The following is a 22877-nucleotide window of genomic DNA, read 5'->3' as shown; positions in this document are numbered from 1 at the left end:
TTCCTTTTTCCTGTTGACCTGGGTCATGTGGTGGTCATTGCTTTAGCTTTGTCTAGACTGGACTACAGCAATGCTCTTTATTTGAATATTATGGCCTCCTCATTGAACAAGCTGTAAGTGATTCAAAATGCGTCTGAATGCATTAGTCTTTTTTTCCCTAAGCGTGCGTTGGTTAGAGATGGTATCAAAGTGCATCTTCTATAAGGCTATCTGCTTAGTCTTTCAAGCCCTACCTCATAAAGGGTATAAACATTTCTCTGCCCTGTTTAACTGGTATATCCCTGGCAGGTCACTCACATCCTCTTCTGGTAGGAAAGTCAGTATCCCTAGATTTTGAAAAGCTAGATGGGCCGGCCGGTCTTTCTCCAGGGCTGCTGCCAGGCTATGGAATTCAATTCCTACCCATATTACCAAATTGGATTTTTTTTACTTTGTTTAAAAAAAAAACAGAAAACCTGGCTTTTTTAATCTTAATTCTCTTGGGTCTGCTGTGGATGAGCCCTGTTCCTGGGATACATATGTAGAAGGGTCCCAGTAAGGATAGTGTATTGTAAGTAACATACACTGGAATAGAATTAAAAGCAATCAAACAAAAAATAAAAAAACAATTCCGGATTGGTATTTATGATTTATTACCAAACGATGCGTGATTGCCAATGGCAATATATGAATTAAATTTGTAAATAGCAAGCCCCAAAGGGGGGAGAGGAAAGGGAGGGGGGAAAAAATAGTGCTCAAGGGAGTGATGAGGACATGGAAAATTAACACAATATAGAAGGGTAACAAATGTATTACAAATTTAGTGACAGTATAAAAACAATTACAATACAGATGCCAAAATATAAGGCAAAATTCGAAACGTTGTCAATAAATCACATTCAACGGTCACATCTGAATACTAGATGGATCGGGGGTGTGCCGGAATATCAACAAAGAAAAAACAGTCGACGTTTCGACCCCATCAGCAGGCTAATTAAAGTCCTTTCACGGGGTCTTCATCAGGACGTCACACAGGGAGGGGGAGGGGCAATTCATGGGGTACGGCCCGAATGGGCTCTGTACATGAAAGGGACGCCACGCTGGGAAGTCGTGGTCAATCGAATGTGGTGGGGGCCTCAACTCTAAGTTCTCGAAAGTGAATCCTGCCAAGGATCCACGAGTATGGCACAATGCAGGGAAATTAGCTGCTTTGGTCTCCTGTGGTCAGAGGAAAATTTGAGCGGACAATGCCGTCTACGTAGGACATTCAGCCAAACTCATTGCAGTTGCTGCGGATTTCATGGCAGGACCGATGTAGACGGCGCTGCTCGCTTTTTCTCTGTCCAACAGACACACGAGCGCTGGAAGTTTTATCCCGCTTCGAGTTAGACCTATGAATTTCTCACTCCGCGCTATCGACGTGACGGAGTTTGGCTGAATGTCCTACGTAGACGGCATTGTCCGCTCAAATTTTCCTCTGACCACAGAGATATTCCGGCACACCCCCGATCCATCTAGTATTCAGATGTGACCGTTGAATGTGATTTATTGACAATGTTTCGAATTTTGCCTTATATTTTGGCATCTGTATTGTAATTGTTTTTATACTGTCACTAAATTTGTAATACATTTGTTACCCTTCTATATTGTGTTAATTTTCCATGTCCTCATCACTCCCTTGAGCACTATTTTTTCCCCCCTCCCTTTCCTCTCCCCCCTTTGGGGCTTGCTATTTACAAATTTAATTCATATATTGCCATTGGCAATCACGCATCGTTTGGTAATAAATCATAAATACCAATCCGGAATTGTTTTTTTATTTTTTGTTTGATTGCTTTTCATTCTATTCCAGTGTATGTTACTTACAATACACTATCCTTACGGGGACCCTTCTACATATGTACCACATAGCGCCCAGGTCCCCGTGACTGCATGGGTTCAACCCCCCTTTTTGTAACACTGTTCCTGGGATGGCACTTAGATACACTCAGGTTTCATATGCTTTATACATTTTTTTTTTCATTTAAATTGAATCTCTGTTCCATGAAGTCCTGCAAAGATAACTATCTCCTCTTATCTTGTCCCACAGACCGCCTGACGACATTCCTGGTTGGAATAGAAAGCAACATTTGCTGCTTCGGAGAGAAACCAAGGACACGACAGAGACTCAAAAAGCTTCCAGAAGCTCACCGAGTCAGACAGACAACAAGAGAATAGAGACGCCAACCATTTTCCAGTATTTCAGAAGACGGCAGGCACCCTCTGCTCAAGACCTTTCGTTTCTGTAATAGCACTGTATTTTAACGTGGATGTCAGAAATGAGTTTCCAAGGTGTATATAAACTGGGCCTTCTGGTTAGCTCCCTACTGCTACTGCCTTCAATGCAGGGAGAAAGACCAGATAACAGGCGGGAACCCTCAGATTTACAGCAAGCGGGCATCAGGCAGACATCATCTACGCTGATGCTGAAATTTGCCCAGGTGGGTCTTGTGTTTTATTCCTTAAATCCAAAGGGCTGGGATCAATGCCTGTAAGTCAGAGTGAGAGTGTTGGGGATGGGGGTCTATAATCAACTCAGGCATATACTGAGCGTATCACGTAAGCTTCCAGCTGTGGGTTGAGCCCATCTATTTCAGAAACGCAGAAAACCTCTGAAAACTAATCTCTTAAGACTGGATTGGACTAAGCCCTTGTCAGGACACTCTCATTCTTGACTAGACAGGCAAGTACTTTCTCATTGGTGGTTTTTGTTTCATCGTTTCTCAATCTCTGGTCACTATCCATGCCACAAAGGCTGCTGGCATTCTTTATGACCCACCTCTGACCAGAGGAAACTGCTATACATTTACAACTACAGCATTCGAGCCATAATAAATATGTGTTTTGTGTTGTGCAAAACCATTTTGAGCATAACTATTTGATTGGAAGAGACTATAGTGAGAAGTCTTTTCCATTTATTAATGAATATTTTTATAGGTCGTTCTGTAGTGGCAAGATGTGCTGATAGAAGTAGAAGCAGTTTCATTGATCAAGAAAATGTCTCATAACTGCAAAGGCCACTGACTATATCTTGACTATGTCAGTTGCGGCTGGCATGTCCAGAGGGTGGTACGGCAGGAGGAAAAGGAGAGGGGGGGACATATAACAAAATTAAAAAAAACATATCTTTTCTGGAGCGCAGTCTGCCTCAATCCTGCTCTTCTCGAGGAAGGCAGCTAGCAGGCCCTCAACTCTCAAGCTAATCCTGGTGCTTCTCTCATGCAGAGTGAGTCCAGCGCTAGCATTGGTGGGATAGAGTGAAGGACCCTGTCTTGGTTATGAGCTGGACACCCCTCACAAGATGTCAGACCGCGGTTTGGTGATTTTGCAGCCTGTGAGGACCCTCAGTATCAACGGAAGTACCTCCTCTACTCATTTATCTAGATGTTCATCTTTTATAATAGAAATAAGCCTTACGATGGACCTATAGATTAGTGATATTATGGATATATGTAGATAGCCCTGTCGTCCCGTGTATTAAGATAGTGATGACATTTATACATGGTGAGAAACTATACCTTGTGCATGATGTTCACGGTGTTGTAATATTGTTGTGCGATGCTAGATGTGTAACCAAGTTTAATTTCAGGTAAACAAATCCAACATTGTCGGGAATGCAAATATGTTCAAAAGGTCACAGCTCAAAATGTTATTTGTGAGGACAATGTAAAAAGAAGCTGCTTCGCTACATGGGCCTAACCTGGAAATATAACAGGCACATCATTTAGGAGTGAGAGTCCACTGACTGACCTCAAGTAAGGAATTAGCAGTACTTTGACAATACCGTTTGGAACAGGATCTTGGTGCCCTTGGACATAAAGAGAATGTGCACAACTGAGCAGGTATAAAAAGGTACTAGAACTGTGATAATAAGGTTTTATACTGATGTGGGGCCATTCAAAGTCTGCAGGTCGGGTTGTGCGAAGCTGCAAGTTTGTCAGTTTCTTACAACACTGCTTGATGGTGAAAGATCCCTGTAAATTTCACGGCATATTTTTCCTGGAAAAATATTTTGCTGTGATATTTTTCCTGGAAAACATGGATATTCAGGATTTTTCATCTAATTTTTTTAACTTTGTGGAAGTTGGCAACTTTTTAAAATAATCTTCCTAAATTTGACAGAAGCGTAGCTCACCCCTAGTTTGGCTTCCATCATTGTTATCCTAACGGACTTACTTGACTCTCCTGTATTTCTAACTTGAGAACTTTGTTTAAATAACTTTGTGTAATACAAGGCATTTTAGAAAAATAACATAGGACCTTTCAAAATCTTTTCAGATACTTGCAACTGACACGCAGGATTACCAGAAGCAGCAAGAAACCCTTTACAAAATAATGTTTATATAAGTAAATATTACAAATATCAATGGGAGAAGTTGAGATGTAGAAAAACAAGGTGTTTGTAGAGACACCCCGGTCATATGACTTAGCTAGGAAGGAGAAAAAGGAGACAGATTGAGACATAATATGCTACACAGCACTTAGAAGTATAGAGAAGTGAGAAACCTCTTGTTCACGCTTGGGTTGTATACTTAGGTCAGAGAGTGTGGCTCTGCCTGGCACGTCCAAGGAGTAACCTGTACCTTGCACAAGGATGGTAGCCATAGGATGATCTTTAGTCTCAGCATCTTTTGAACCTCAGTCATACTCTGTGGTCCAAGTGCCGCTGCCCACTCGAGCACATCAGCAGAACGGACAAAAAGCAAGGTAAGCGAAAGTCGCTAGTTATCCTGTCCGGGTTGGACTCTGCCCTAGTTAATAGGTTATCTCATTGGCGACTGAGTAACTGGTGTTGTCCTTCCCTTACTTTCCCTCTCCTCACTCTACACTTCTGGCTGCAAGACTTTAGAAACTGGCGTCGTGTAAATGGTTTTATCATGGCCGTCATGAGTCAGAGGGAACATTAGTCCTAAGTCTTGGTGCCTGTTCTCTTTGTCCTCTTGTGCCATCAGAGTACATGAATCCGCTTTACAGGCTGAGATAGGGAAGGCCACAGGCTTGATATAGGATTAGATTGAGCTGTCAAACAACTTGGAAACACAAACTCGATGTAAGCAGATCAGCCTCATCTGCGGATGGGATCCCCTGGCCCATGTTTACCATCTTTAAGTCAATCTTAAGTACAGTATTGTGGATTTTTGTCGTTTGTGGTCTTGTGTTAAGTCTATATCAAGAATGCTTATTTTTATAAAACCTGTGTTGTGTCCATCTGTAGTGTTTTCACTGTATTACTGTGTATATTCACAAATGCTTAACACACTGCCTCCGAGATAAGCCTGTCTGCTCGTGCCAAGCTGCCAAGGGGGTGAGCAGAGGTTATTTAGGAGTGTAATCCCCTTATCCTGACTCAGAAGTAAGGGTCCCTATTGTTAGCTTTACCGAGCAGTAAGTTAAGAAATGAAGAACTTCAAAGTTCTTAATCACGTTTTCATTAAAAAAAAAATAGAAATATATTACCCAGAAGCCACGGCATTATATTCATATAAAGATGAATATAGAAAAAGTGATGAACATATAGGCATTATAGTAATATTGGTAACAAAACTGCCAAAAAACAATCTCTTGGGGAATAACGGGACGAGCAGAAAACTTTATCCCTATGAATTATTTTTCAGCATGAAAACTTGGTTGGAGCTTTTGTATTTGTTCATTCTTACATCTCCTCATCATCTGGTCTGTGCCGCGCCCTTTTCTATTTCAAATTGCTCGTCTCTGCCATTATTTTGTTAGCTAGGTTTTCTGATTCCATATTAGCGTAGCATTAAATCAGCTACACTGCTCATAAGCACCTCTGGTACTTCACTCTTTACCCAGACCGCGTTTTCTTCATCACACTCCCCTCCTTCTCATCTCTAGCTAGGCTTTCCCAGGTATAAAAACACTCAAGGCACACTGAGGACTCTAACTGTGTGGATTGCGGCTAAGTATCAAGTCAAAAGGTGGCTACTGCGACCAAGTGTAGGTGACCCACTCGGCACACCTGATCATCCCTAAGCTGTCACAAAAAATGGGCACTGTGGACAAGGTTACATCTCAAGTATGACAAAGAGTCACTGGGTGATTTTTTTATGTTAGAACACTCCTTGTTGAAAGGTTTACGCGTTCATCCTTACCAGTGGACAACAGCAGCAACGTTGCAGTGGGTTCAACGATTCCCAAAACAACTAGGGCCTCATTTAGATCTTCAGGTTACTCCGTCACAACGGTGGTGAATATCCGTTCCGCCAAAATATAATGAGATTTATATTTCAGCAGAAGGGATATCTGCCACCTTTGTGATGGAGTAACCCATCCGCCAAGCTCTAAATCAGCACCAGAGATTATCGGTCGACAAGTGACAGTCCAAAGTGCTTACAGACCACCTGCTGCAAAACTACCAACTTCACAGAAGCACCTATGAAGTTGGTAGTTTTGCAGCAGGTGGTCTGTAAGCACTTTGGACTGTCACCTCAAAAGAATCCTGATTCTTTTGAGGCGTAACTCAGACTTTTACCTAAACAGGTTTCAATGAACATATGGAGCATCATTCACAATGGAGAAAAACACATACATGTGTGTGGCCATGCATGCAAGGAATACAGTCAGGAAACACACAGGTTTTGACTGATATGTGATAAGTGCATGAGGATTGCTTTGGAATACAATGTTATTAGGTGAATAGCCACATGCTAACCAGTTACGGTTTGGAAAGACAATTTCTATACCTAACTGGGCACCTAACATCATGTGAGGTATGAGGGCACGAGCAGGTTTTGCCCAATTTTTTTTTTTTTTTTGGTAATCCTCATATATCACATATGGAACTCTTGATGGGACACTGGCTCCTCCATGCACTACTGGCCGTTCTGCACCGACCCTCGTTAGTTTTGGCCTAATGCAAGTTGGATTGCCCGTACCCTCAAGCAGCCACTACCTTCCCCTCCAAACTCCTTTTTTTTGCCGATCTTTGTGCGCCCTTTGCTACTTAGGAGTACGGGGAACCAGCAGGGCTCCAGACAAATCATTGGAAAACCAATCATCGAGATTGCCATGCCACCAAGGCTGCCCAAACATTCGTCTCACTTCTGGGATCACATGCCACATCTGATTTGCAGGTTAACATAATCTGCCTCAGGCAATTAGCAAAGGTAGGGGGAGTTGGATCTTTCCATGCCCTACAGATCTCACGCCTTGCTAAGAGGATGATAAAGAATACGAATTTAGTGGTGAGGTCATTCACCTGATAGTTCGTTACAAGCCCAAACATAACTGTAAACCTTGGAAGTGCTATAGACATTAACAGTACTTCTTCCAAAAATTCCTTTATCTTCCCCCAGTAGTCCGCCAATTCAGGACAGTCCATAAACATATGAACGTCGTCTGCCCTCAAGAGGCCACACCTTGGGCAGTTATAGTCAATATTTGAGAATTTTGCCAGTTTCTTCGGAGTTATATAAACCCTATACATGGTGTATATGTGATTCCTTTTCAGCGCGGCCGGCTTGATTACAGCATTTAACACCCTGAAGGAGTCGTGCCAGAAATCCAAAAAAGACCCGTCAGCCGGGGTAAGAGCGTTGCACCACAATTTACAGATTTCAGTCTCTGTAACATCCTCCCCCTCCAACATTGCCGAATACCAAAACGATATTTGGGATTTCCACTTACCCCTTCTAGCTACCTCTTCAAATTTGGGGTTTGGGGGGTTATTATCATTGGGTATGACAGATCTCGTTGTCCACCAGCCTGACAATTGATAGTATTTAAACCGCGTCAGGGTTCCCCTAGTTAGATTAAACAAAGTGTCCCAACTTAAGAGTTGGCCATCTCCCTGCAAGTCTCCCCACCTCTCCAACCCTGCCTGCTTCAAAGGTAGTGATAGTTGATCATTAAGGCAGGCAGGGAGGCCTGGTGAGTCCCATATAGGTGCCTGCGGCGCATAATACAAGATGTTTAGTTTAGTCCTTACAAATACCCAATTTTTCAGAGCTGACCTTAAAATCTTCAACCTTACTTTCTTGAAGAATTTTGGGTCCCCAAACTTGTAAAGAAAGAAACTAGAACCCTGAGGGACGTCCTTTAATAAGACAGAAAATAGCAACCCTATTGATGATTGGTCCATATGGCCCGCCATAATTCTGAAATGCTTAAAATGAAAAGCATGGCAATACAACATTAAGTCTGGAAAAGCTAGCCCTCCTGTCTTGAGACCCCTTCTTAATTTCTTCCATGCTATACGAGGGCCTTTGGCATTCCAAATGAATGAGCCCAATTTTCCTTGTAATTTTTTAATTAAGGGTGCTGGAAAAGATAATGGGATTGCATTAAATAAAAAAGTGACCTTAGGAAGCACTATCATTTTCAGGAGATTCACTCTCCCATAGATATTTAAAGGCAGAGAGGACCAACGTTGCAATAAAACAATTGTGTCTTTAATGACCCTTTCTAAATTAATTTTGGGGATTTCATCTATCTCATTGACCAGATGGATTCCCAGATACCTCATTTTATTCTTCTTCCCCATCGAACTAGACTGCTGATTCCATTCCATTATTTCCGTCTTTTCAGCATTGATTGAGTACCCCGAAATATTACCAAACCCCTTTGCAACATCTAATAGTCTGGGGATCGCTACATCCGGATTTATAGTGTACATTAACAGGTCATCAGCATACAATGCCAACTTAAGCTCCATATCCGCTATCTTGAAGGGTTTAATTATTGGAACAGCTCTTAATAAACAAACGAAAGGCTCTATATATAAGTCAAACAAAAGGGGGGATAGGGGACATCCCTGTCGAGTACCTCTGGAGATATGGAACTGCTCAGTCAATGAACCATTTACTAGGACCTTTGCTGTCGGGGCTAAATATAAGTGCTTGATGGCTGTTATGTAGTTCATCGGAAAGCCAAATTTTTCCATCGCCAACCACATGTAGTTCCAGTCAACCTGGTCAAATGCCTTTGCGGCATCCACTGCTACTATGGTCAGAGGCAGCTTCTTTTCTTGAGCCAGATCAATCGCTGCTACCACTTGAAAAGTCAACTCATTGAGCTGCCTATCCGGAATGAAGCCCCTTTGGTCACTATGTACTACCGATTTTACTACCTTTGCTAGTCTCGTGGCCAGTACCCCCGCAAATATTTTATAGTCCACATTTAGTAGTGAAATGGACCTGTAGGACTCTATCCTACTTGGGTCCTTGTTTGGCTTCAACAATAATGTGACCGTTGCCTCCGCCCATGACCTAGGGACTTGTCCTCCCCTGAGTAGAACTTCGTTGAATAATAGGGTCAGAACCCCTATGATCTGCTCTAAAACGATCTTAAACATCTCCACTGGAAGCCCATCTGGGCCTGCGGCTTTGCCCTTAGCCATTTTCGCCAACTGAGCCCTGACTTCCCCTTCTTTGATTTCTGAACTAAGGTAAGAACTGTCTGACTCAGATAACTTGGGGAGCAGAACATTTGCAAACCAGGATTCTACTTGATGCTTACCCATAGAAGAGCTAGGTCCATATAGGGCCTGCATGTATCTCTTTGCTTCTTCTCTTATACAGTCATCTTCGTTAGTTTTTTCCCCTGTACTTGATAAAACCAAACTATCTATCTGATTTCTTGTTCTGTCTGCTCGAGCCTTCCAGGCCAGGAGACGCCCACACTTCTCACCGTAAGCAAACTGCTGTAAATTACTAATGTCCCACTTTTCCTTCAATTCCTTGTCCAACCCTGCTTGAAATTCTGCTCGCAAACAGTCGAGCTCTCTCTGAAGAATTAGCCTGTTATCCGACTCCTCTGCCGATGCCCTCTGTAACTCCAGCTCCTTAAGCTTGATTCTTGAAATCCATGCTTCCCTTTTCTCTTTCCTCAGTCTATTCCTCCTGATCATCAGGGTTGTTAACAAACCTCGGGAAAAAGCTTTATACGATTCCCAGACGATTTGTTTATTTGCTGACCCTGTATTGACTGTAAAGAATTCTTCAGACTGGGTCACTAAATCCTGTCTGACCCCTTCATCCAGCAGCAGCGTCCGATCCAGTGTCCATCTCCTGAAATGTTTTTTCTGTTTCATATTAACTACCATTTCCACCACTGAGTGATCTGAAAGAATTGCAGGGACATATGATATAGAGTTGACTGCCGATGTGAGGTTCTTATCTACCAGGAAGAAATCTATCCTAGAGTGATGCCCATATCTTCTGGTATAAAAAGAAAAATCTCTTCCCCCTGGATTTTTGAATCTCCAAATGTCCATCAAGTTGAAATCCCTCATAATATTCTTAAGTTGTAAACTGGTTTTTTTTGGTGGAGAAAATCTCACTCTTGATGTTCTATCTAGATCTCTATCAAAAATAAGATTAAAGTCTCCCCCAATAATTATTGGGCCTGTTGTCTCTATTAAGTTGGTTTTAAGTTTCATCAGGGCCCCCGGGGCGTCTAGATTCGGGCCATAGTAGACTGCGCAGACAAGAGGGGCACTTCCTACCATCAAAGAAGCTATCAACCATCTGCCTGAAATGTCTGTTTCGTGTTTTATCAGCCTAATCCCCGAGCCTGCTCTAATAATCACGGCCACCCCCCTTGTACTACCGCTTTGTCCCGAGGATATAATATCCTGGATCCATCTGCATCTCCCAAATATTTGACTGCATTCTTCCCTCTCCACATGTGTCTCCTCTAATAGACAAATATGCGCCCCTGATCTAAACAAAAAATCTATGATCCTTCTTGCTTTGGTCCTGTCTCTTAACCCATTGACATTCCAGCTTATAAATTTTATGCTATATGTCGTATCGGCCATAATTCTCTAACATCACCTTAAGCATTTTGAGCCAGCTCCCTACTTGAGCAAGAATTATTTTCAAGCTAATATGAGGATTTGTTTTACTTTTTCCCCCTACTCCCCTCCCTCCTCCCCCCCTCCCCTGAGGAACCCCCCCCTTTACTCCTATGGCGATCATGTCGCCCGTCGGGAGCTCTCCAGACCCCCGGGAGGCAACCCTGGTGGTTTATTATGCTATATATGTACGACAAAAGCTAGATAGATTAGTCTATTCTTCCCCTTTCCCTACTTTTCCAAATTGGACACCCTTTATCTAGTAAAATTTTTTTTTTTTTTTATATATTATATATATATATATATTTTTTTTTTTTACTGTTCCCATTTTTTTTCCCTTTTTTTTTCACCTTCTAATTTTCTTTACCATTTCTTTCTCTACTCTAGAAAACTACTGTCACCCCGAGGCCCCACACACACCATTAATTACCTTAATGCACGTGTTACTTAGATTCTAAGCTAATTATCTAACTAATTATCTAACTAATTTTGCTCTCAACCCCCCCCGGGGCTTTCCAGAGTCCTATTTATCTTACTCGGACGTTTTCTCACGCATCAAAATAAGAAAGGAGTCGACATCCTGTACTGAATTAAAGTTATGAGTTTTGTTCTTCCAGACCACTCTCAAGAAGGCAGGGAACTTCATCTGGACCTGAGCCCCTAAGCTCCTCAGCTCAGGCATACGAGTCCCCAACTCCCACTGTCTTTGTGCTGTTATTTTCCCTACATCAGAACGGATCATATAGTTTGCTGCACCTAATTGTAGGGATTTTTCCTTCAGGGCTTTACTCAAGATTAATTCTTTTACTGAAAAGGATAGAAAATTCACCAGGATCTTTCGTGGCTCAGACCTTCCGGAGCGCTGCCTGAAAGGATCTCTGTGGGCTCTTTGTATCTCCCTCTCAAGATCTATTTCTGGACTGTCTTTTAGGACGCCCTCTCTGAGGATTTTGCAGATAAAGGCTTTAACATCCCCATTTTCCAACCCTTCAGGTATTTTCAAGAACTTCAGATTGTTCCTTCTTGAGTGGATTTCTAATCTTTCCACGTCCCTCTGAAGGTCCCTGTTTCGCGCTCTTAACGTCTCAATATCTCTTTCATGTCTTTGTGAGGCTCCCTTTAGGAGACTAACATCTTCCTCGAGCTCCTCCGTGCGCTTACTGACATCCACCAATTTTTGCTCTAAACTGGCGCACTGATCATGAATGATTTTTTGGTTAGCCTCGGATGTGTCAAACTTCTGATCAAGTTTCGTCAGCAAGTCCTCTCTAAGACTTAAGAGAAGGGCTCCCACCTGTGACAAACCTGCGTCCGGGACTGTCACCAATGATCTTGCAGGGGGTGGGGGGCTAGCCAGGACGGTCTGTGCCGGCCTCTGACCTAAAGGTCCTCCCTCTATTCTGGTTCCGGTTTCATCATCTTGCACTAGCTCTTCCTCTGCTCTCTCCTGACTCTCTTGATTTGTTGCATCCTCCAACTGTCCCAATACCGTATAGCTATTTTTTAGAGTCACAGCGAAGGAAATGCCTGGTATATCAGGAGAAGTATGATCTGATAAGTTTCTGATACTTTGTGGGTCCTTTGACGTAGGATGACTAGATGGACCCGGGGATCCTGAAGAGATAGGGCAGGGGATACTTCCTCCTCCTGTCGGGGAGTCAACTACCTTCTCCATTATTTTAAAGTAGGCCTTTAGGGAAGGGGTGGGCTTCGGGACTGTCCCGCAGGTCTTCAGCAACTTCTGCTTTAGCTTTTGCTTTTGCTTAATCGCTTCCCCCACTTCCCCCACGATATTACTCCTACCCCTCCTTCTTCCTATCGGGGAGATCGGGATGACACCTGTGGTTACGGTGGCGGGAACCTCAACTCCTGACTTCTGTAAGGCGAATCTTGACCTCAACTGGTACCTATTCCTGACTAAAGGTTTGGAAGTAAGGGGGGGTGGGGGAGAGGATACGTTAGAAGGTATATTGGAGGCTATATTAAAAGATATGTTTGAAGGCGCCTTAATCTTTCCCTTATCTTTAGTAGCAGTCTTGATCTTATACTCCTCACCTACCAGGTTCTCTGGGAAGACGACTATCTCCTCCTCTTGTCTGGGGTGTATAGGCAGATTCTCAGGTATTAGACTTGCTCCTAAGTCCATGCCCTTGTCCTGTAACAAACGCTGTAGCTCACATAATACCTCACCACTACTCAGTTCCAGACCAACCGAGCCCCTCTGGTGCCTGAATGTTTGAACCCCCTTCTCCGCTCCCTCCTTTAATGAGGCACGATAAACAAAATTATTGGTTAGTGGGGAGCTGAGGCTTACTCTTGCCAACAGCCGCCTCGCTTGCCCCCACGCATAAGCCCAATCCCTCGACCCCCGCACTATTCTGCCGAGATACCTCCTCTCCTCATGTGCTGTGGAAGGGATGCAGATTCCTTTGACTTCACCCTCCGTGGGACCAGAATTAAATTCTGGAAGAAGCCTGCTCGAGCTCATAACACACCGCCGAGCACGTTTGGTGCCTCGCTCCCCCGCCGGCCGCTTTCACTTCCTGACTCCGTCTCCGACTGCGTTCTTCGATCTCTCCGCCTCTCCGCTCCTCCAGGGTCCTAGTGCCGGGAGCGCTCCTCGACTGGTATGGACGCCGCCTCTGCTTGCTCGATATTTTTCCGTTTTTACGAGGAAAAACAGAGAAAAGGCATCAGGGTACTGCTCGCATTTCACTAGAAATCACCCGCTCCGCTCTCACCGTTTCCGTGCCTTTGTCGCTGCCTACTTCGGAGAAACCACCTCCCGGACTGGAGCTCCCTCGGCAGACGTCAGCCTGCCGCCATGTTCCTCGAGGTTTTGCCCAATTGAGAGAAAACACTAACCATGTTTTCTGGATCTAACTGGAGCGATATATATTCCTACCTTTTGTTCTCCCAGTAGATCCGATGTGATCCAGACTGATCACCTGCTGCCTGGTTTGTGGCCTGTTGCTTCAAACCCTCAAGAGAAGGACACTTCTTCTGATCTGCACAAAATTCCATCCTGGAGGGACCCCCTTCTTGCTGCCAATGGGTCAGCTCAGGTAGGTTCCCCAGTTCAGAAACTTGCTCCCCTGTAGGTTCCAGGGGATCCCCCTCAAGGTCTGCCTCCTCCTGGACCGTGGGAACAATGGGGGCTGGGTACCCGCGCCCTCTTCTCTTTAAGGCAGGTTCTTGGGTCATACTTCCAGGCTCCAGGATCTCTTGAACACCCTTGGCTGCCATAGACCGAGTGGTCACACACACCCACTCAGGGAGACACTACATCTCTAAATGTGCCTTCTTCTCCACCTTACCCCATGTGGAGCTTTCCAAATCATTGCCTAACAAACAGTCAACAGGCATGGCTGGCCTTACAGCTACTTGAAGAGTACCAGAGACACCCCCCCTCCACTCAAAGGGAATCTGAACCACCTTGCAATGACTCTCTGTGTTGTCAGCGGCAACAACTGGGAAGAATGCATTGGGGACCACCTGCTCTTCAGATACCAAGTGACACTTGACAGCTGTCACACTGGCTCCGGTGTCTCCAAGAGCCTCCACTCTATGGCCATCGATGGTCACCCATTGCCTGTATTTCTTAGTGTTATCAGGCAGCTGAGTTTTTGGGACCATCTCAAAGTCTCCTAATGAGACAAGGGACATTTCTGCGGGACCCCACCCACCTTGGTCACACTTCTCCACTCCCAGGGCTACACTGGCCAACTGACTTGGAGGTGCACAGGGTGGCACATACTGACCCTTTTGGGAACACTGGGGATCACACCAACGGTGTCCCACTTGTTTACACTGAAAGCAGGTAACAGGCCCCCTTGGAACAGGTTTACCTGTTGGGGGTTCTGACTTCTTCTCAGGGGGAGGCTGGGAACCCTTACCTTGGTTCCCTTGGGAATTACTTTGGGGCCCTTTCTGGAACTCCCTCTGTTTACCTTTGTCCCCCCCACTCTCCGGCTGGGGACCCTGCCCACCTTTGGTGGAGTCTCCCATATGACCCTAGTGGACCCTGGTACTGACTCAGCGGTCCGCCTCCTCAGCAAGCTTCCTAGGGTTAGTTAACTTGCTATCAATAAGGTGCTAGCATAGCTCTGGAAAACAATTAGCAGACAAGTGCTCCCTGGCAATCGAAACGTAGAGAGCTTCAAAAGTATCCACTTTGCTACCCTTCACCCAACCATCCATAGCTCTCCAAAAGAACGATACATATTCTACTCAAGTGGTTCACTACAGCTTTTTACAATTTCTGAACCTCTGTTTATAGAGTTCTGGGGTCAAACCATACCTTGTCAACAGGGCTTCCTCCATGTCGGCATAAGACATCCTATTCTCACTGGGTAGGTCTAACAAAGTATACCTCCCCTCACTCACAAAGTGCCCCCACAACCCAGGTCCCCAATCCTTCTCAAGGACCTGCTGGGCCAACATTGCTATTTCATAGACTGCAAACCACTGCCCTATATCTTAATTTGTATGGAAATCTTTGATTACATCCTTGGGGATATATAACTTGCCTTCTGAAGTCACAGATGGTGTGCTGCCACCAGAGGGATTGATCTTTAAGCCATTTGCCTTGATCTCTAACTCCCTCAACAACCTCTCATGTTCCATTCTCATTCTCTCTCTCTCTCCAAGGACAATCTGTTATTCTCTGCTTCCCTCTGACCCTCCATCTTAAGCTTAGCCATCTCCAGCTTGTGTGCCCCATTTCTCTCCCTGTCTTCCAACTCTCTGGGGGACATGTATTTGGAAGAGATACTACTGCCAGGTGGGGAGAGTACCCCTCTCCTGGCTGGAAACACTGGCCTATCCAGTTGCCTATCTGCATCCCCAGCTGGCTCCACCACAAGATCAGAGGGCATTTCTTGCTTCTACCCAGGCCCTCAGCGCCTTTTGGTAGTCATCCTTTTTGGAAATGCCTGGTGTAGCAACGTTCAATTTCTTACAGAGATGCTGGAGCTGTTTTAAAGTGTAGGTTTCCAACCTCTCTTCCTCAAAATTAAGATCCATAGATGCAACAGATGCTGGCCTACTCATGGTAGTAAGAATTGGGAGTTTTCAGGAAAAAATAACAGTCCAGGGAAAACAATTCTATCAACAAAAAAAAGTATGTGGTCTCGTTTGGTCTGCACCCACTAGTAGTGTACACCAATTACTGTATATGAAACACAAATGCAGGTCCAAATCCTCACCGCTGACCACTAATGTTAGATCTGTGGGTCTCCAGTTGGCAATGGTATACACCTTTGTCCAAATAGGGACCCTTACTTCTAAGTCAGAATAAGGGGATTACACTCCTAGATAACCGCTGCTCACCCTCTTGGTAGCTTGGCACGAGCAGACAGGCTTATCTCAGAGGCAGTGTGTTAAGCATTTGTGAATATACACAGTAATACAGTGAAAACACTACAGCTGGACACAACACAGGTTTTATAAAAATAAATATTCTTTAAATAGACTTAACACAAGACCACAAACGACAAAAATCCACAATACTGTACTTACGATTGACTTAAAGATGGTAAAAGTTACTTAGTTCAAGTTGGTGATAAATGTGACACAGTTCTCACAAAAGTACCTGGATGCATAACGCAAAATAAACAAAAGGCACGCAAAGGGAGATGTGTCGGTTCCGTGCTCCGGGGGAGAGGATGCATCGCGCTTCAGTGCTTGCGCAGAGTAGAGGATGCGTCGTGATCCTTACCAATACAGGTCTGATGCGTAGGTTCTTGGGCTGCGGCCCAGTTGAGATGCACAAGATGGGCCTCAATGCAATGCGACAATCCTGGTGCGATGCGAGAAGATGGCGCCCTTGATGCGCCAACGATGCGTAGGCGCCCTGACAGCCTTGCGACGACTCTGTACTTTGGAGCCGCGACAGGCCCTGCGACACACTTCTCCGGTGATGCGATGGTGACCCTCACGATGGAGTCACGCTTCTCCGGTGATGCGACAGCAGGCAGCTTCGACGAAGACACGCTTCCTGGGAGATGCGGTGACGTTGCGTTTCTCCCGCGATGCAACACTACAGCAGCGGCGGTGTCACTCTTCTTCTTGTTACGTTGCGCTTCATGCTCCCAGCGACACGCAGGCTTCTGCAGATAGAATTCCCAGCAAGGAAATTCAAAGGGGAGTTGGAGGTGAAGTCTTTTGCCCCTGAGACTTCAGCAGGAGGCAGGCACACATTCAAGCCCTTGGAGTAATATTCTGCAAGATGATGAAAGTTCTTAAAAAGTTCCTTCTCCTTTTCTTGGCAATGAAGAAACCACTGCAGGCCAACCCAGCAAACAGCACACTGGCAGAGGGGCAGACCAAAACTCCTGCAGTTTCCTTGGTTCTTCTCCTTGGCAAAAGGTTTGTCTTGTTCCTAGAAGTGATCTAAAGTCCTTTGTTCTGGATCCCAATATTTATACTACTTTTCTCTTTGTTCTCTGAAGGCAGAGGGGCCTTTGCCCAGTCCATACCAGTTCTGGAGCACTCTGTTTACATGACTCTTTCTTTCCTTTCACAGTGCAGGGCAGAAACATCAGACGCCCCACAGGAGGTGGATCCAGCATTGTGGAGGGAAGGCCCAGCCCTATTCAGGTCCAAGGTGCAACCCCTCCCTCCCATCTAGCTGCAGATCTCCCTATTCACCACTGGGCTGACTCATTCTTTCTCCTGGAATCCCCCAGCCCTGTCACTCAAAACTCCAGACAAGGAATACACAACCTAGCAGAGGCATGCTTTGGATAGTTAGACAAGAAAATACCTACTTTCTAAAAGTGGAAATTTCGAACACAGAATGTTAAAACCAACTTCACTAAAAGATGTATTTTATCATTCTGAGTTCAGGCATACTAAATCCAAATTTCTACCATGTTCCCTGAGTCAGTTAGGATTATAAAATGTAATAATCTAACTGGCCATTTTGGCCTATGGAGAACAGGTAGCCTTGTAATAGTGAAAAACAAAAATGGCAGTAATTCACTATTAGAACATGCTACACACACCAGGGCATGTCCTATTTTATACTTACAATGCACCCTGCCCGTGGGCCTAACATAGGGGTGTCTGATATGAAGCAAAGGGAAGGTTTAGGGACTGGCAAGTGGGTGCACTGGCCAAGTCGACATGGTAGTTACAGACTACACACATGCCTTGCAATGGCAAGCCCGAGACTCACTATACAAGCTGCTTCTGTGGGTGGCACAACCAGTGCTGCAAGCCCACCAGCAGCATTTGATTTACAAGCCCTGGGCACACATGGTGCACAGTACTAGGGTCTGACAAGTAAATCAAATAACCCAATCATGGAGTCACTAATCGATACATCAATTTAACATAGGGAGCACTTGCACTGTGGCCCTGAATAGCACTGGTACAGTGCCCAAAGCATATAACCAGCAAAAACATATCAAAAACAGAGGAGGCAATCAGAAAAATGGAAGGGAGACTCACGCCAATGATGCAGGTCTAAACATGTAAATATAAACATATTGAGCTTTAATAATAATTAATAATAAAATAGTTCAGAAATCTCTCTTAATTGTAGTCCATGTTTCGTTTCTAGTTGTAGTAGTGGATCAAATGGAATGCTGAATACAAATGTTCACAGTCCCTTCCTTAATACGAGTGCATCCTTAGAATAGCCTGGTGCTTTTTCAAGGTGAAGTAATAAACATGTATACATAAACATGCACTACTAATTTGCCTATTGTTGCAGTTATTATCCTATAGGAAACATACAAACCTGTGTATTTAACCTCTTCCATGTGTCGGACGGCCGGGGTCCATCCGATGTTACGGTGGGTGTGTGCGTCGGATGCTGGGGGCTGTCCGATCTGCCCACGTGTGGAATTCGCTCGCACAGTGGGGAAAGCTTCCGCGCAGCGAAGCGGTGAAGACACTGTGAACAAGTGCAAACATTACCCAACAACAGCCTAGAGTCATGTAGAGCCCCTTGTGCTCTAGAAGTAGGATACAGTCTACAGAAACTGGTTGCTGGGGCACGCTGGTTTTCAACTCAGATTATTTTAGGTGCAACAGGCTGGGATTATCATGCATAGAGGTTTTTTGTTTATTGTTATGTTTTCTCCCTCCTTTTCTGATATTTTAACAAATAGAGGGGTACAAGTTTTACATTTAGTAAAGTGGACTGGTATAGGCCACAATTTTTAAGTTAGTGGTAGCATGTTGGGTTCTTTTAAATTCACCATTCATAGATGCTGAACAAGAGTTCCAGGACCTGGCGTGGGGTAGAACAAATACTAATGTTTGTGACTGCAGCAATGATCCTACGATGCAGAACTGTCATTCCAAAGGGAAATGCTGTGAGCAGACCCACAGAAAGGTGGACAACGGGTTGATGGAAAAATAAGTTCTTAATTGTGTTGTGAGCTTTCTATATAAAGGTTGTATTGCAGTCTATGTAAATGATATCCACAATCCATCTTTCGATGTGTAAATGTTTAATTTCATGGAGAATGAGGATATCCAATTTATTAGAATTAGTATGTCTGCAAGCTTTTACATTTTGAAGTACAGAAGAGTATGGGCCGCATACTGATATATAGTGATGGTGAACATACTGATATAAGTTATACGTTGAGAGTGAGCGATAGGGCAGACCCTTAATGTACACCAGATTTAAGGGTGATTGTAAAAGGTAGTTTTTACTAACTGGGTTCTAGAGGACAGGATGGAGACTATCTCAGTATTTAGCCCTCCATCTCCCTTCTGGGTGAGTGGTTATTTAGTAAAGTCTTATGGTCAGGGGAGTTGAATGCTGCTCAAAACCTAGAAACAGAAGAACGATAATAAATAGTCAGTGTAGGTTGCAAAACTGCAATCTAAAGCCGCTCAGTGGGTGGAGATCTTTTGAAAACACAAACATATTTTCATTTACCTAGCTTCTTGGCTAATGTGAATAACTTGAATAGTTGCAGCACATTATTCATGGAAAGTTTGTTGCTCCCGAGTCATTGATAGAGTACATCGAAACATATATAAGCTGCCCAGTAACAGTTTTTGCATGCAATTCAGTGTAAGGCAACTTAGATTTTATTATCACACTATCTGACATTGAACCATTAATTAGGGGCAGTCACTCAAATCTTCTACCCAATCCAAACTGCAGCCTGCTGACCTTTTTAAAGAATTATACAAACCCTGAGCACAGTGTTTTTCGCCCACTATCTCGTGGCTATCTGCAGGCTAAATTAATTCTGTTCTTTTAGACAGGCTCCATATGCTACATCCCCTATGCCAGAAGGGCTCTCTGGGAATACCATCTATTTATTGTGTAATTTCACTGGCTGACTTTGAAACAAAGCTTTATGCAAAATTCTTTTAGACGATCATGGCAATTGGAAAGTATAAAATAATTGGACTCACATGCACTGTCTCGTTCGAGACATGGTGTATCTGCTCTATGGGCTTTCATCACATCCCTCGCTTTTCATTGGTGCCTTTGTGTGTCTAGTAAAATCAGTTTCTTTTGGGTGGTGAAATCGTCCCAATTGTCCCGTCTTTTGTGTTTTTGTTGCCACCCATGGCGACTGGCCCTGTTACATGTATAGTTTTGTTTCTGTTATTTAAGTTTGTTTCGGTGCACTTTTTTTTGTTGCTTTTGAAGCCCACCACAGGAGTCAACCTCAGATAACAGCAGATTCATTTATGTGTGGTCAGTTTGCAAAGGCAGCCTGGGCACCGCAGGAGCCATGCGACACCTCCGCAGACAGCTTATCTCTTTAAACACAGTTGCTTTTTATTATTACAGCTTTTGATGATGGGATATTCTTTACTTACATTTTATTGGTAATATAACTTTTTTAGATTTGGCCCCAATTCCGAAATAATTTGTAATAACAAAACACACAATATCGCTGAGACGTCCAGTGCTGGAGGTTTGTCTGTGGTCCGTCAAACTTGGAACTACATTTCCAATCAACCTCCAAAGCCATGCAGAGATGACTCAAAATGCAATAATGCCATCGTCCCACAACAGAGCACACCAGTGAATGTTAAATGCCAGCCGTGCAAGCAGGCACATACCCTTGAAGAAGTAAGCAGGACCGCGGTAGGCAGCGGCGGCCGGCATAGCTCGCAGGTGGGTGGGTGAGGGAATACACATAGTAGTAAAAAAAATGTAAAAAACTTACCTCGCCGCTGGGTCTGGCATTGCTGCTCCTACTCTCTTGAAACTTAAGGAACAGGAAGCGTTGTGACTGGTAAGCACCCAGGCTCCCTGACCAATCACAACGCTGCTGTGCAGCATTATGATTGGCCTGAGTGTCCTGTTTGGATGTTCAGCAAAGGAATGGGGGCCTGGGCATATTCTCCATGCAGGCTGTAATGCAGCCCGCACAGAGAACAGGGAAAGTGTGCATGACTGGTTTGGGAGACACTGCGCACTTTGGAGTTGGCAAACCAATGCTCCCTTGCCCAGTTTCTTGAGCAGAGCAGCCCCGCCCACCCGTCTGCCCGCAAAGAGGCTGGAAACATAAAATGATAACTGAAAGTTATTATCATTTTAGGTTTCTGCTTCTTGCACTGCTTGAACGCAGTAGGGCGACGAGATTAGAATTAGAACGCCCAGTTTTATGGTATTTATTTTTTTGCCATTTTCGTCTGCATTTATTCATATATATTTTTTCCTAATTTTATCTATTTATTTTGGGTTCCGTGGAAAAATAAAGCTAAAATTTGTATATTTCTACAAATATTTAACCAATAAATATGCGCTTATGATTGAATGTCTGCCAAGTTTCAGTGCTGTGAACTCCCCCAGAAGATAAATCAGTGCATTATATGAAAATATGCAAATGTCAGTATCAACCTTATGCATATCTACTGCTGTTAAAGCCTCTTTACTAAAAATCCTTTCTTTTTTACCCGCTTATCTATCAATCCACACATCTATTGGCCTGGCAGTCATGGCAAACAGTGTTTAGAATTACTCAAAAAGCACCACAATTTCCGTTTTTATCCTCAATTAAAAATAAATACAGACAAAAAAATAAATGTTTTCTGTCTCTATTTATCTGTAAAAATCAGTAAAAACAGAAAACAGGGAGCCTTGATTAAAATAGACCCAGGATACCACTGGGTTTAAAAACGTGATAAACTCTTCTCTACCACCAATTATGTTTCCTTCGCATATAATACAATTAGTACCTTGAATGTCATTATGTATGTTTGGCCTACATGTTTGCTTGGGTGTTTAACCCTTTCCGTGCGTCCGACGGCGGGGGCCGTCCGACGTCACGGTGGGCATGTGCGGAGGATGGACGGGGGCCGTCCTGACCATGCCCAGTCATAAATCACCCGCACCACAGCGGAATTCCAGCCGCGGTCAACGGGTTAAGTCCAAGTGTAACACATCCATGAGGTGGCAATGTAAACCATACATTTGCAAAGACGATATGCACATCGTATCATAAAACAGATTAGAGCAAAATATGTTTTCACTCTCCTGTTCTTTTTATTGTAAGAACATTTATTTCCAAGTTTCAGTGTATAGAGTGACGCAGGCCTGTCACCATGTATCCTTTATATGTGGTGCCTGCAGCCAAGTCCCCGTGATTCTTTGGTGCACGTATTGCTGTTATGTGGGTCTGATGATGACATTATCTGAGTGATTGTAAGACCCCTTATGACCATACAACCGTTCATCTTCAGCAGTACAAGGCGGGCTGCGGTAATCCACTCGCTCCCAACAAATACTGCCTTCTCCAGCTCCATTGACCGGTCTCGTTTGATATTTCCTAATCTCTGCCCTTTTTTAGGTCGAGCCTAGGGCAGCACTTTTGTGTGTGCATCCACCTTGACGGGAGCGAGCAGTGGTGCACAGGGGCCATCTGTTTTCAATTACCGTGGCCCCGCAGGCTTGTTGACATTCCTCTACTCTCGCACTCACCCTCCCTTGTTTTAAAAGTGACTATGCGTGCAGCTGGCAGCACTTTTTGTGGACTCAGGACTCGCGGTGCAATGTATTTATGGAAACTTGCTTTCATTGGGCATTTGTGTGTTGATGATTTTAAGTCTG

At 44.2% G+C, this 22877-nt stretch overlaps 2 protein-coding genes across 20 annotated transcripts in view; one reads left to right on the top strand and one right to left on the bottom strand.

The window, feature by feature from the left end:
• The window catches only part of LOC144821568 (E3 ubiquitin-protein ligase TRIM39-like), a 1056022-nt gene that overhangs the window by 510702 nt on the left and 522443 nt on the right, over positions 1-22877 (bottom strand). The gene's annotated exons all lie outside the window — the stretch shown is intronic.
• The window catches only part of LOC144821567 (matrix metalloproteinase-21-like), a 413645-nt gene that overhangs the window by 42241 nt on the left and 348527 nt on the right, over positions 1-22877 (top strand). Inside the window, exon 2 of the mRNA XM_078678754.1 lies at positions 2069-2459. Within this exon, the coding sequence (XP_078534880.1) occupies positions 2289-2459 (171 nt within the window). The 5' untranslated portion in view covers positions 2069-2288. The remainder of the gene's footprint in view (positions 1-2068; positions 2460-22877) is intronic.

The sequence above is a fragment of the Lissotriton helveticus genome, chromosome 2_2 (assembly GCF_964261635.1).
Source record: "Lissotriton helveticus chromosome 2_2, aLisHel1.1, whole genome shotgun sequence".
Classification (NCBI taxonomy): domain Eukaryota; kingdom Metazoa; phylum Chordata; class Amphibia; order Caudata; family Salamandridae; genus Lissotriton; species Lissotriton helveticus.
This window is presented reverse-complemented; position numbering and strand designations above follow the sequence as displayed.